Source organism: Perognathus longimembris, chromosome 7, assembly GCF_023159225.1.
Source record: "Perognathus longimembris pacificus isolate PPM17 chromosome 7, ASM2315922v1, whole genome shotgun sequence".
Classification (NCBI taxonomy): Eukaryota; Metazoa; Chordata; class Mammalia; order Rodentia; family Heteromyidae; genus Perognathus; species Perognathus longimembris.
This window is the reverse complement of record NC_063167.1, coordinates 22,381,195-22,394,702: the sequence shown is the minus strand read 5'-3', so window position 1 is coordinate 22,394,702 and position 13,508 is coordinate 22,381,195. Positions and strand designations below refer to the sequence as shown.

The 13,508-nt window shown below is 40.7% G+C and overlaps 1 protein-coding gene across 1 annotated transcript in view; it reads left to right on the top strand.

Moving 5' to 3' along the window:
• Positions 1-13,508, top strand: part of Kiaa0319l (KIAA0319 like) — an 87,864-nt gene that overhangs the window by 47,742 nt on the left and 26,614 nt on the right. Inside the window, exons 4-7 of the mRNA XM_048350867.1 lie at positions 3,460-3,691; positions 7,314-7,415; positions 9,629-9,726; positions 12,168-12,255. Of these exons, the coding sequence (XP_048206824.1) occupies positions 3,460-3,691; positions 7,314-7,415; positions 9,629-9,726; positions 12,168-12,255 (520 nt within the window). The remainder of the gene's footprint in view (positions 1-3,459; positions 3,692-7,313; positions 7,416-9,628; positions 9,727-12,167; positions 12,256-13,508) is intronic.

The window sequence follows — 13,508 nt, the reverse complement described above, 5'->3', positions numbered from 1 at the left end:
ATCATGGTATATTCATGTAGCACAATAGTACTCACCACTAATAAGGAATAAATTTTATGCACAGAACATGAATGAATAGCAAAATAATGTTGCGGAGTGAATTAAACTAGATTAGAGTGAGTCTAAGCTAGATGTGATAGTGTACTCCTAATCACAATGACCCGGGAGGGAGAAATTAGAAGGACCCTGGTTCAAGGTCAAGTGGAACTAAAACTTAGCAAGACTGCAACTCAACAAATAAAGTGGATGTGGTGGTTTGCTTCTATATTCGTAGCTATACAGGAAGCAAAACATCTGAAAGACAACTGAAAGTAGAACAGAGTTGGGGTTGTGTGGCTTAAGAGATAGAACACCTGCCTAGCAAACATGAGACTATGAAGTCAAACTCCAGTACCACCAAAAATAAATAAATAAGGAAAAACAAAGCTACTTAGGGTGGGGGACCAATTGAAAGAAGAAAGATTGATGGTGGGTGAACATAATCAAGGTAAGTTTTATATTTATTTTACCCAAGAGAAATTAAAATTCTCACTTGACTTTTTCACTCAAGGCTGGCACTTTACCACTTAAATAATGCCTCAATTTCCAGCCTTTTGTTGTTTAATTAAAGAGTCTTAGGGATTTGTCTGCCCAAGCTGACATCAAACCATTATTCTCAGATCTCAGCCTCCTGTGTAGCTAGGATTGGGGAGTTGAGCTACCAGTACCCAGTGTGGAAATCAGTCTTTTTTTTTTTTTTTTAAGATGGGTTTGTGGATGGGCCTGGGACTTGAACTCAGGGTCTGGGAGCTGTCCTTGAGCTTTCTTGCACAAGGCCCATGCTCTGTCACTCCATTTCTGTCCTTTTGATGGTTCACTGGAGATAAGAGTCTCGTGGACTTTACTGCCTGGGCTGACTTTGACCCATGATCATCAGATCTCAGCCTCCTGAGTAGCTCAGATTGCAGATGTGAGCCACCACTGGAAATCATATTCTTTAGACCTGTGGGGGGAATGCCCTATCTCCCTTATCAGTCAACACATAGAGCCTGGGGATGGGCCTTGGGTAGTGATTTCTTCATAGATCTCCCATTCAGAGGTCCATTACCCTGGCCTCAGGTTATGCAGCTCACTTCTAACTTGGAGGGGGAGCTGTAGAAAATGCCTAACTTGGAGGAAGAGCTGTGGAAAATGTGCCCAAGCTGCCTATAATGGCACCTCTGTTCTGTGGCCTGGTAAACATATGTAGCTCTGCCTTTTGGGGCCTCAGCTGCCAGTAATGGTGGCCTCTACTGGGTATTAGGAGTCACTGCTGCAGTTCTTCAGCATCAAAAGCAATGACTGCCAGGCCAGTGCCTCTGCAGTGTGTCCTGGCAGGTAATCCCAAACCTTGGTGTAAACTGATAGTGTGACTTCCTGCCCTTTGAATTCTCTGTGGGGACCTGCCAGACACTTCCCTCTCCTCCACTACCTCTTATGACTGACTGTAAATTTACCTCTTATGACTGACTTCTGAGGCAAAATGTCCTGTGAGTTGTTGAGCCATGATTGTTCCCTATCTCACCCGTGCGCGCCCCCTTGCCCCCCCTCCCCCTTCTCCGGGAGACTCAGTCCCAACAATAGGCTCACTGTCAAGATGGCGACCTGCTCTGTGAGATGCAGGCTACCATGGAATCCCTTTCTTTACCAAGACCCGATCTGCCACACTAGAGGATGCCCATCAAATCCCTGTGGTAGGATTTTTTTTTTTTCCTGTGGTAGGATTAAGGCTTGCAGTTTGTTTGGGGTTTTTTTCCCCCACAGCTAGAGTGGGCAGACCATGGGCAGGACCATTTGATTTTACCTTGTATTTCAGTCTTTGATTTCCTCTCCCCCAGTTGGGAGAGCTGGAGGCTGCTTCTGAACTTTTTTTTTTGGCCAGTCCTGGGCCTTGGACTCAGGGCCTGAGCACCTTCCCTGGCTTCTTCCTGCTCAAGGCTAGCACTCTGCCACCTGAGCCACAGCGCCCCTTCTGGCTGTTTTCCATATGTGTGGTGCTGGGGAATCGAACCATCGAGAGCTTCATGTGTAGGAGGCAAGCACTCTTGCCACTAGGCCATTTTCCCAGCCCGCTTCTGAACTTCTTGCTGCTTTTCTTCTGATGGGATAATTTCTCTGCAGGTTGTTTTTTTGTTTTGTTTGTTTATTTGTTTCGTTTTTCCTCCCTATCACCTCCAAGGTTTCTGACTCTTACTCTGTCTTCAGAATCCAGCCTTTTCTATGACACCAGATTGTTTTTATTCATGGAGAGAAAATGGCAGATGCTTTGAATCCACCATCTTGCCCTATACTTTTTTTTTCTGTTTTCAAAATGGCTCTTCTCCCTACCATCCCTCTCACTAAGGGGTCAACTACCCCCAGGTTGTTTCTTTGGTTTATTGTCTTTACAGGTATATTTGCTATTTTCACTTGTTATATTTTTTAGTTCTCTCTCTCCTACTAGTTGAGTTCAATAATTAGTTTGATTTATATTTTGTACCCACAAGGCCTATTCTATAGTTGGAGCTCAGTTATTTGTAGAAAGATTGAAGTTTTTTTTTTTTTTTTTTAAACAAAGTATGCATGCTATGGTTAATATCATTTCTGAAAGCATAGGTCCCGGCCATCCCAGAGGACCAGGCGGAGATAATCACAGGCAGGAGAAGAAGGTTCATAAGGAGGTTTATTAGTGGGGCCATAGTTCCACGGGAGAGGGAGCTACATAGCATCTGCACCTTATCCAGGTGGCAGCTTCTCTCTCTGGGGGTAAAGGGGAAGTAGTTAGGTAGTGAGTAGGAGTGGCTCATTAGGTATGGGTGGATCTGGGGGCTAATGGGAGGAGCTGAGGACCTGAGGCTAGGTAGGGAAATGCTAACATTCCCCCATTTGTTGTTTATTAATAACAGAGGAGGGATACCAGGCCGATTTTAAACTAAACTTTTGTGGTACTGGGGTTTGAGCTCAGGGCTTTGTGCTTGCTAGGGGCGGGGGTGGGGTGGCACCTTACCAGTTAAGCCATTCTTCCAGCTATAAACAAAACTTATTTTATTTTTGAATTAGCATACATTTGTGATAGGAGAGGCTTTTATTGTGGCATTTCCATGTGAGCATATAGTGTACTTTACAAGTTCACCCCCCTAAACAAAACATTTTGTATAGGAAAAAAAATACAGAAGATTTTGATAAACTTTTGTTTTTGCTTTTGCAGTTCTGGGATTGAACACAGAGTCTTGAGCATGCTAGGCAGTTACTTTTACCATCAAGCTAAATCTCCAGCCTTGTATATATAAAAAATTTGACAAAATTTTTCTTTGGTTGGTGAGATTAACTTCTTTAATATTTTTGCGCTTCATGAAATCATTTAACATGATTAATCATTTAATCATGAAACATAACCTGAGAAATTGTAACTTGAAAGATTTTTTTTTTTTTGCTCAAATTAATTCTTTGCATTTGTTCCAGGTCTACAGGGCGGTTACAGTTTCCAGTCTCTTAACCACAAATGTTACGGCAGAGATCCCTGTTTCAGTTCATCCAGAAACATCAGAGGAACCTGGGCCTATACCCAGCACTCAGCAAGTAACAGGTCACGGAGAGATCCAAACTGCTGTCCCTCTTCCAGTGGCACCCTCTTACAGTTATGCCACCCCCACACCCCAGGCCCCTTTGCAGAGTACCACAGCACCAAACCCAGGTGAGGCCTTTTGCTTACTCCCTTGGAGACAGGCTGCAAAAGGGGAACATTTGATCAGTGTTCCTTCTTAGAGGAAAGAGCAAAGGAAGTCTTAACTTGAATACTGTATGTTAGAGGGAAAACAAGTCACGTTTTTAGTCCCCTGTAATCATGGTAGTGGAGATTCTAGATCTCATCCTTAGCAGATCTCTGGTCTATGGAATTTTATGAGGTTCATTTCCCAGAGCCAGATTCTATAGTGACTTAAGGCACAAGATTCAACTAAGTGATGGCAAGAATCAAACAGAAGTTTCTGGGAAGGAAGAATTGGATAAGAATGCCTGTTTGGAAGTGGCACTGTGGCTCAAGTGGTAGAGCAATAGACTTGAGCTGAGTCACTCAGGGACAGCTCCTAGGCCCAGAGTTCAAGCCCCACAACCAACAAAAAAGAAAAAGTGAAGTCAAGAATGCCTGTTTGAAGCCTAGAACACAGAAAACAAAGGGGCATGATCTCCCTGATATATGACTGTTAAGATGGGGTGACGGAGAGACAGTAGAGACCAGGTCTGTGAAACCAAAAACTGCTTGTCAAATGGTATTTCCCGCAGGATTGGGTCAGCGACCCAACATTATGTAACTAAAACCAAACAACTACTCAGCATATAAAGGTCAAAAATTGACCTCTCAGTGGAATACAATAGCTCAAAAGCTATGTATGTACGTTCATATAAGACTACTGTCGACATATTGTCTAATGTCGACATTACATTTAAAGCCCTAGGCGAATTTTCTTGGGCGTAGGCCACGTGACTACTGTATATATTCTTGGTACATTGGGTATTGTATATATGTCTACCTGACCTAGGGAAGGGAAAGAAAAACAGGGTGTAAGATATCACAAAAAATGTACACACTGCCCTACTATGTAACTGTATCCTTTTTGCACAACACCTTGTCAAAAAATTTTTGTTTAATTAATAAATAAATTTTTAAAAAAAGAATGCCTGTTTGCCTTTGGAAAGGCTGGTTGTAAGTCAGTTATTTGTCTCTGATTTTTAAAGTGTTGTTAGAGATTGAACCCAGGAACTTGAACATGCTAGAGAACCACCCACCTAATCCAGCTATACTCCTCAGCTGTATTTATTTATTTATTTATTTATTTATTTATTTATTTATTTATTTATTTATTTATTTATTTATTTATTTATTTATTTTGGCCAGTCCTGGGCCTTGGACTCAGGGCCTGAGCCCTGTCCCTGGCTTCTTTGCGCTCAAGGCTAGCACTCTGCCACCTGAGCCACAGCGCCCCTTCTGGCCGTTTTCCATATATGTGGTGCTGGAGAATCTAACCCAGAGCTTCATGTGTAGGAGGCAAGCCCTCTTGCCACTAGGCCATATTCCCAGCCCTCAGCTGTTTTGTTTTGTTTTGTATTTTGGTTTTGAGATGAGTCTCACTGATGGCTTGTGCTGGCCTTCAGCTTGTGATCCTGCCTCTTCCTTTAGAATATGTTGGTGGATTACAGGAATCTATCACTGTGCTTGCTTGAGCATCTTTCTTTTTTTAAGTGACCCGGCATAAGGGGATTTATACCTAGTGTATTGCTTTAAGAAGTCTGGGCTTCATGGGTACAGCTCTTAGGTACTGGGAGGAAATGTTTTGTTATTAGCTAATAAATAACACTGAAAAAGTCAAGAAGGTAACACAAATCCACAAAAAAACAATTTAAGTTTTTTTAAATTTTGCATAGTCTCCTCTGGGGTAACAATTTGACATGAACTGTTAGGATTTCAGTTCTCAGTCGCCAAAGTAATTTTTGTATTTGCACAGAATACCTGTAAACTTTTGTGTAAATATGAAGAGTCTGGGTTGCACTGTGCTCACTAGCCATTTTTTTAGTTCATTGTACTTTCTCTGTTTTTTGGTTTTTGGGTTTTTTTTTGCCAGCCCTGGGGCTTAGACTCAGGGCCTGAGCACTGTCCCTGGCTTCTTTTTGCTCAAGGCTAGCACTCTACCACTTGAGCCACAGCTCCACTTCTAGCTTTTTCTATATATGTGGTACTGAGGAATCGAACCCAGGACTTCATGTATACGAAGTGAGCACTTTACCACTAGGCCATATTCCCAGCCCTTTACTTTGTCTGAATGTCGTGATTTCCATTTTTTTTTCTTTTTCTGAAAGTTACTTCAACAGTCTCTTATTCTATCTCTTGGGAAATCCAGTGGCTTAGCTTTCATAAAGGATGGTTTCATTTTTCTCCAAGTTGCAATGTTCCCAAGCAGAGACAGATAAATCTCAAATTTCTTATTTATCTAGGAGCCCTCTTCACCTCCATTTTGAAATATGAGTTGGCCAGTCTGATGTTTGCCTTAAGTTCTCCTAATACTGAGCTCATGTACCAAATGGGCAGTTACTTTCAGAGAAATAAGGTTTATGTGATCAGTGGTTCTCAGTGGTCTGCAGATGTTTTTACTTGCCACAACTGACATCCAGTGAGGAGAGCCCAGGAACACTGCTAGCTATCTTGCAGTGTTCAGGACAGTCTCTTACACCAAAATCTCAATAGTTCCAAGCAAAGAATTATCTAGTTGAAAATGTTAATAATGCCAAGGGAGAAATCCTGACATAAGTGAGAAGTCTGATGAAGAGTATAAGGACACTATATAGCTATTTGCTGACTTGAGTGTTACAAATATTCTGGTTGCCCTAAAAGTGGATTAATTTGTGCTAAAATGGTCTAGTATAATTTCTTGGAACAATGAAGCTGGAAATAAAATGCTGTATTTAGAATACAGAAAGGCAAGTGTCCTAATAGGAAGAAAAATCACTTTAGCAGAAACTCTAAGAGTAGTCCCTGGTCTCTGTGGAGTTCAAGAGTGAAAGTTAATATAACTAAAAGCAGAACTGGTGGCGAATGTGAGGAGATGAGAGCAAATGATGCTGTAGGAACCTGGCCTTAAACATGGTGCAGAAGTGGGAGTCTTAAGTAGGAGAATAATATAGTGAGTATTTTAGAAAGACTAGTAGTTGTAGGTATTGTAAAAAGACAATACGCTGGTGTAGGGAGAACTCAGAAAATGGAGACCAATTAAGATCATTGGAATAATCTAAATTTGAACAATGAGTCAATAGTTGTAGCAATTAAATTGGAAAGAGTAAGGGGATCCTTGTAACTGGCATTTGCCTTTCTTATGTGTCTTATTAAAGTTATTTATCTACATGAGGGTTATCCTTGAAACAAATATATATAGCGCATTTATAATTTAGGGACAGAGTTTAGTTAAAATACAATGGAGGAAAAGTCTGAGGATAAGAAGGAAAAGTAGAACCTGGTATCAGGAAAACCAAGAGCTTTAAGGTGGAGACAGTCAGCAGTAGATGCCACCAAAGTGACAGAAGGGGATTGAGACAGAGTTGTTAGATTTGTGAAGAAGCAGCTCATCAATGACCTTGAGAGGTTCTTTTCAATTGAAAAAAATAGATGCAGAATCAAATGTCAGGGGATTAGAGAGTAGAGAAATAATTAGCAAATGATGGCTGTCGCTGAATGTCATTTGGGAAAGAAATTGAGATCACAAAGGAAGGAGAGAAATGGCACAGCTGGATATGTTTATCTATTTCTGGTTATTTACTTTATTTTTTAGTTGTAAAGGAACTGGTGGTATCTGCTGGAAAAAGTGTACAGGTGACCCTGCCTAAGAATGAAGTTCAGTTAAATGCATTTGTTCTCCAAGAGCCACAGGAAGGTAAGAATCCCGTTATACTTACACAGTGTTTCACTTTAGAGCGACATCATATACATCAAGTGGTTGTTCTCTGAAGAATGGTATAATAACATACACATATACAAATATTCTTGTACTATAAGAGATAATATAGTATAGAGTTTGAGATCACAGGCTTTTTTTTTTGGGTTTTGTTTTTGGAAGAGCCAGTGCTGATGGTGGAAACCAAGGCTTTGCTAAGCAAGTACTTTGCCTTGTCTCTGAGCCCCACCCCTAGAATAAAGGCCTTGATGTCAAGCCTGGATTGAAATCTCAGCTCAGCTAGTCTTTACTCAATGATTTTAAGCAAGAGACTTTTCTGAGTTTCTATTTTTAAATAAAATATGAATAATAATTCCTACTTCATAAGGTTATTTTAGGGGTAAAATGAGATAGTGTAAAGTGGCTTAGTTCAGTGCCTACCATACAGCTAATACTCATTAATATAGGTTGTATATATTAGATTGTATTATACACAGTTAAAAGAGGAAGAAAAATAGGCTGGATCTTTCTTTCTTGCATGGGGCTTGAACTCAGGGCCTGGGTGCTATCCCTGAGCTTTTTTGCTCAAGGCTAGTGCTGTACCACTTTGAGCCACAGCACCACTTCCAGTTTTCTGGTGGTTAATTGGAGATAAGAGTGTCACAGACTTTCCTGCCCATGCTGTGATCCTCAGTTCCTCACATCTTATCCTCCTGAGTAGCTAAGGTTACAGACATGGATCTTGAATTTTTGTCTCTGTATCTGGGATCACAGGCACATAATACCACACCCAGATCAATTAGTTGAGAATTGGCTTTGAACCACAACCCTCCCAGTCACTACCTCCCAAAAATTTAGGATTGCACACAAGAGCCAGTAAACCTGACACCTCCACCTATCTTTTCTTCCTTGGGTATAAGTTACAATGAATGGATTTGATTGCCCTTAAAGATGATGGTGAGGAAATATCATCCTTAAATAGTGTTTTGTGAAAGATATACTGGGCTTATTGGGTTGTTTTACTTTGCAGTGCTAGTCATTAAACCTATGGCCAGCCATATGCATGCTAGGCAAGCACAAAGCCACACAGCCATGTCAAACCTGTATTTACATATGCATTTCTCTGTTTTGCTATCATCTTGTAGATCTCTATTCCAAAATACATCAGTTCAGAAACAGATTTCTTTCAACTTTCTTCTGCCCAGTTTATTTACCTTAATCAGATACTTCCCGCTCCTGACCTGACTTGATTATTTGTTGTCAGCAACTCTCAGACAGAATACTAATTTAGTAGAGGAAGGAAGATCTTGAATCCTTGGCTTATAAAATAAAATCTGGTCTTCAGATGAAGAATGTCTTGGGATTAGGTTCTGCTTGCTAACTTTTGAACTCCTGAAATAAAAACATGATTGTACTCTACTAAACATTTGAAGTTTCTGGTTTCTTTTTCCCCCAGTAGCGTAAATCAAACCTCCATACTAAATCGTACCTTTCCCTTGCCAGAAATGCATTAAAAAAAATATGGCAACTTTTACTGAAGAGAGATCCATTTTGATAGCATTATTCTAGGTATGTACTATCCAGTGATACAGTCTGAGCTGCAAATGAGGACCATTTAATGCTTCATTTGATCTTAATTAACTTCAGTGGGGCCTGTTTTAAATGGGCCATGCCCTACCATCTTCTGCAGTGTGTTATTTAGCTCAGCAGGAATGAAGTAGCTCTTTTAACTCACCAGGGTGTGATGACCTCAGTGAGAGGAGCATTGTTAGCTCTCTGTAAAACAGCTATTTTTGAACCATGTTATTTAGAAGTCATTGCTGTTCTTGTTGCAAAAGAAGTTTTGTAAGAAAATGGCCTTTGTTCCCAATAAGTTCATCTGTAGTGGTCGGTAGGGCATCTATTTTCAGTGAGATGCCCCACACCATTAGCGTCCTGGAACTTTATTGGGGAGGGTTGGCTGGAGGGTAGGCATTGGGCAGGAATGAGCGAGTAGCAAAACCTCAGATAGTGACTGAGTCAGCAGAATCCACCCTTCCTTTCAGCTTTTGGAATGGTTTCCCTACAGACCTTGGAGTACAATCTTAAAAACTAAGCTTTGTCAAGACTTAGAAGAGATTGGTTATTGGCAGACTTTAGCAAAGATTTGTTATTGTCAGCTTCTTTGTGTGTAGGTGTGTGTTTTCATGATTTTTGTAACTGCCCTTCTATAGGAGAAACCTACACCTACGACTGGCAACTGATTACTCATCCTAAAGACTACAGTGGAGAAATGGAAGGGGAACATTCCAAGGTCCTGAAACTGTCCAAGGTGAATTTGCCTCCTTTCACTTTCAGGGCTATCTAAAATGGTTAGTATAGAATTCCCTTTCCACACTTAGGGTAGAATCAGTCTTTCAGAAATAATAGTTGGACTGGAGGACATCCAGTGTTTGTTTGGTGTACAACTCTCAAATGTTCACTTCTCATGAGAAGACTACCAGCATGGTAGTGATTGATGGCTGAAAATATATACTAAGCAGCTTTGAAGGCTTAACAGAAGTACTTTAGAATTTAGGATGTGAGCTAGGTTATTGTGGCCACATAACTGTGTACATTGGCTCAGGCCTTTTGGGAGTCAGTATTGTTAGTGAGAGCCATAAAAATGTTCATATTCTTTGGCCCAGCAATCCCACTGATTTATTGATTCAATAGCTGTTCCTTGTGCCCTGGTTATGACAGCAATTTGGGATTATCCAGTGAGTTATTTGTAATCTTAATGTTGAAGGACAATAGGAAGGAAGGAAGGAAGGAAGGAAGGAAGGAAGGAAGGAAGGAAGGAAGGAAGGAAGGAAAGAAGGAAGGACCACTTCTTGAGCTCATGCCATATGTCAGACATGGTGCTTGATGTCTTACCTATTTCTTTTAATTTCCATAACATCTCCTACATATAGGAATTAATATTTGTTTTACAAATAATGAAACTAAAACTTGGCAAAAGGAAGTGTTTGGGCCAAAATTCACAAAGCTCTTAAATGGTGGGTTTGAACTTGGGCCTCTATTTCTAAGCCCATGCTTTCATACTTGCTGTAAGGAGTGGTTAAGAACTAAGGTGATAGCAGTGTGGAGATATGGCAGAGATAACATGGGAGACATCTTCATGAAACTGGTGAATTGCATGGAGGTATCGGGGAAGAGAAGCCTGGGATATTCTAGCTTTTTGGCTTAGGCATGTGGGTGGATGTTCACCAAGATGAGGAACACAGAAGGAGAAACAGGTTGGGAGCAGATGATTAATCTTTTTTTGGGACAGAGTGAATTTGAGGTACCTATGAGATGTTGAGTGGAATTGTCCTGTTAGTAGGTAGGGGAAAGGAGTTAGACATACCAGGAGACAGGTCTGAGCTAAAGATATAAATTTGCACATCAGTGTCAAATAGATGTTAATTGAAGCCATAGTATAGCTAAGATCAGATCGAATGTGTAGAGGGAAGAAATAAGTGGACTAAGGTGGTAGTCCTGGGCATGCTGTCATTGAGGGAAGAAAGAAATGAGGTGATAGCCCAGGAAGAAATAAGGCAGCATAAAACACTACTTGGGGCAGTTACTCAAAGAAGATAATTTTAAAAAGACAAAACCCTTATTTTCCTCCAAGATGTTCATTATAGATGGTTATAATGGCAAGAAATGGAAAACAACCCAAATTTCCAACCATGTAGAATGTTTACATGAATTATCATACATTTTCCCACATATTATGTCATAGTCATTCAAATGGATATAGATTATATCACAATGGGAAAAGGATATGTGCTAAATGAAAAGAAGAAAAAGCAATAAAAAGTTCTGTACCTGGATTTTTTTTGTTTTGTTTTGTTTTTTTTTGGCCAGTCCTGGGCCTTGGACTCAGGGCCTGAGCACTGTCCCTGGCTTCTTCCCGCTCAAGGCTAGCACTCTGCCACTTGAGCCACAGCGCCACTTCTGGCCGTTTTCTGTATATGTGGTGCTGGGGAATCGAACCTAGGGCCTCGTGTATCCGAGGCAGGCACTCTTGCCACTAGGCTATATCCCCAGCCCCTGTACCTGGATTTTTTTAAACTAGCCCCTAGATACTTTTGAAATTTGAACTCCTGGGAAGTAGGGGTCATACCTGTTCACCTCTAAATCCCAAGCCTGGAACAGTGGCTCCATACATGATTGTCTCTCAAGAAATGTTTGAATGAATGAACTGTGTAAAACTATTCTTTTTGTCTGTGGTCAGAGATGCACATAAATAGAGAAATAGGAAATATTGACATGTTAAGGTAGGAAATGTAGGTATGCTATTGAGATGGTTGATGATTTTATTGTATTTCTCCCCCTTTGTATTATCTTTATACTGGTTATGGAAATTGGGAGGAAAAATTTTCAGCTACTTGGCAACTATTTGATATTTTTATAAGATGTTTTTCTTTCAAGAGATGATTATTTTATTTCATAACTGTGAAGTAGGATGGTTGGGCCCTTAATGTTCTTCTGAGAAGAAAATGAGAGTACAGAGAGATTGGAGTCCCTTCTGTTGTTCTAGAGGCAGCAAGTAATAAGACTCACAGTAAAAACTATATTTTTTAATAGTTTAACTCATTCTGTAATAGCTACCACTAGTTACTTCCATTTTGAAAATAGGACAGAAAAGAGTACAAAATTCAGCATGGGAAAACTCAGATCCATATTGTATCTAATACAATTGCTGCTCTTTGTGGTTGTCTAAAAGATCTTCTCTCACTTCTGCAGCTGACTCCAGGCCTGTATGAATTCAAAGTGATTGTAGATGGTCAGAATGCCCATGGGGAAGGCTATGTGAATGTGACAGTAAAGCCAGGTATGTGTTTCAAGCCCTGGCCATGTCCCACTGCTCCCTCTGCAGGACTCCTGAGGACAAGGAGATTAGCCTGGGATATATAATTCACATGAATGTATTTATTGGGCAGTTCCTAGTTCAGTGTAGTAAAAGACTATAGTGGCAAAGTACATATTTGTTCTAAGAGTTCTAGTTGGAACACTGGACTGGGCAGGGAGACATTAGTGTTAGGGTCCATAGTGCAATATGGCCTGATCAGTAACCTGTGTACCATAGAACTACTTCTCCAAGTGGGCCCTGCTGAGAGAAGACCATATGTTGTAATTAAGAGACTTAAGGAAGCCAGTAGCCATTGGTTCAGAAGGTGAACCAGTCAAGTGACTAGTTCTGTCTGGTTGCTTTCTAGAGAAGTGGTTCTTTGAACACAGAGTTCTTCATTTAAACCTAGTTCTTTCACCTTGGAAACCAAATCCATTCTGTCATGCTTTTTAAATGAGTCATTGTTGGTAGATCACAGTGCAGTTGCAAGGTATCCTGTTTGGTATTTTCAGAGAAATTTTAAAGACATTGAAGAGTGGTATATGTATTGACACTGATGCTATTTTCTGTCTTTGTTGATAATTGATCTTTCTTTTCATTTCTTGGGCTTTGAAGTCAAGTCTTTTCACTTATTTTTTCTTGGATGCTGGTCCTAGGGCTTGAAATCAGGGCATGGGCTGAGCTTTACCACTTGATCCACAGCTCCATGTCTGGCTTTTTGGTGGTTACTTGGAGAGAAGTGTGTCATGGACTTTACTGCTTGGGATGACTTCAAACCACAATTCTCAGATCTCAGCCTCCTGAGTTTACAGGCATGAACCAGTATGCCTGTCTTTTCACCTTTTAAAAAATGGGTTGCGGGTGTAACTTATTTGTAGAGCACTTATCTAGCATGAATGAAGCCCTGGGTTAAATCCTCAGCATGGCCAAAGGGGGCGGGGGAAGGGGGGGAGGAGAAGGAGCAGGATCAAATGGTCACACTGATCCTAGCTATATCTTTTTCTCAAAGACAATGATGCTGCGTTTGTAGCTCAGTCATTTAGGTAGACCAGAATGGTCTTGGACCTTCCTCTCACTCAGCCAGTCACCTCACACACACAATCAAATCAGAGTTGGTTAAGATGGTTTGCTTGCCTAGGTTCTTATATTGCACATAGCTTGTTAGTTGTCCACCTCTAATTAGACTGTCATGGAAGCAGTCACTGATGAGTTGGACACCCATAAACATTGAAAGA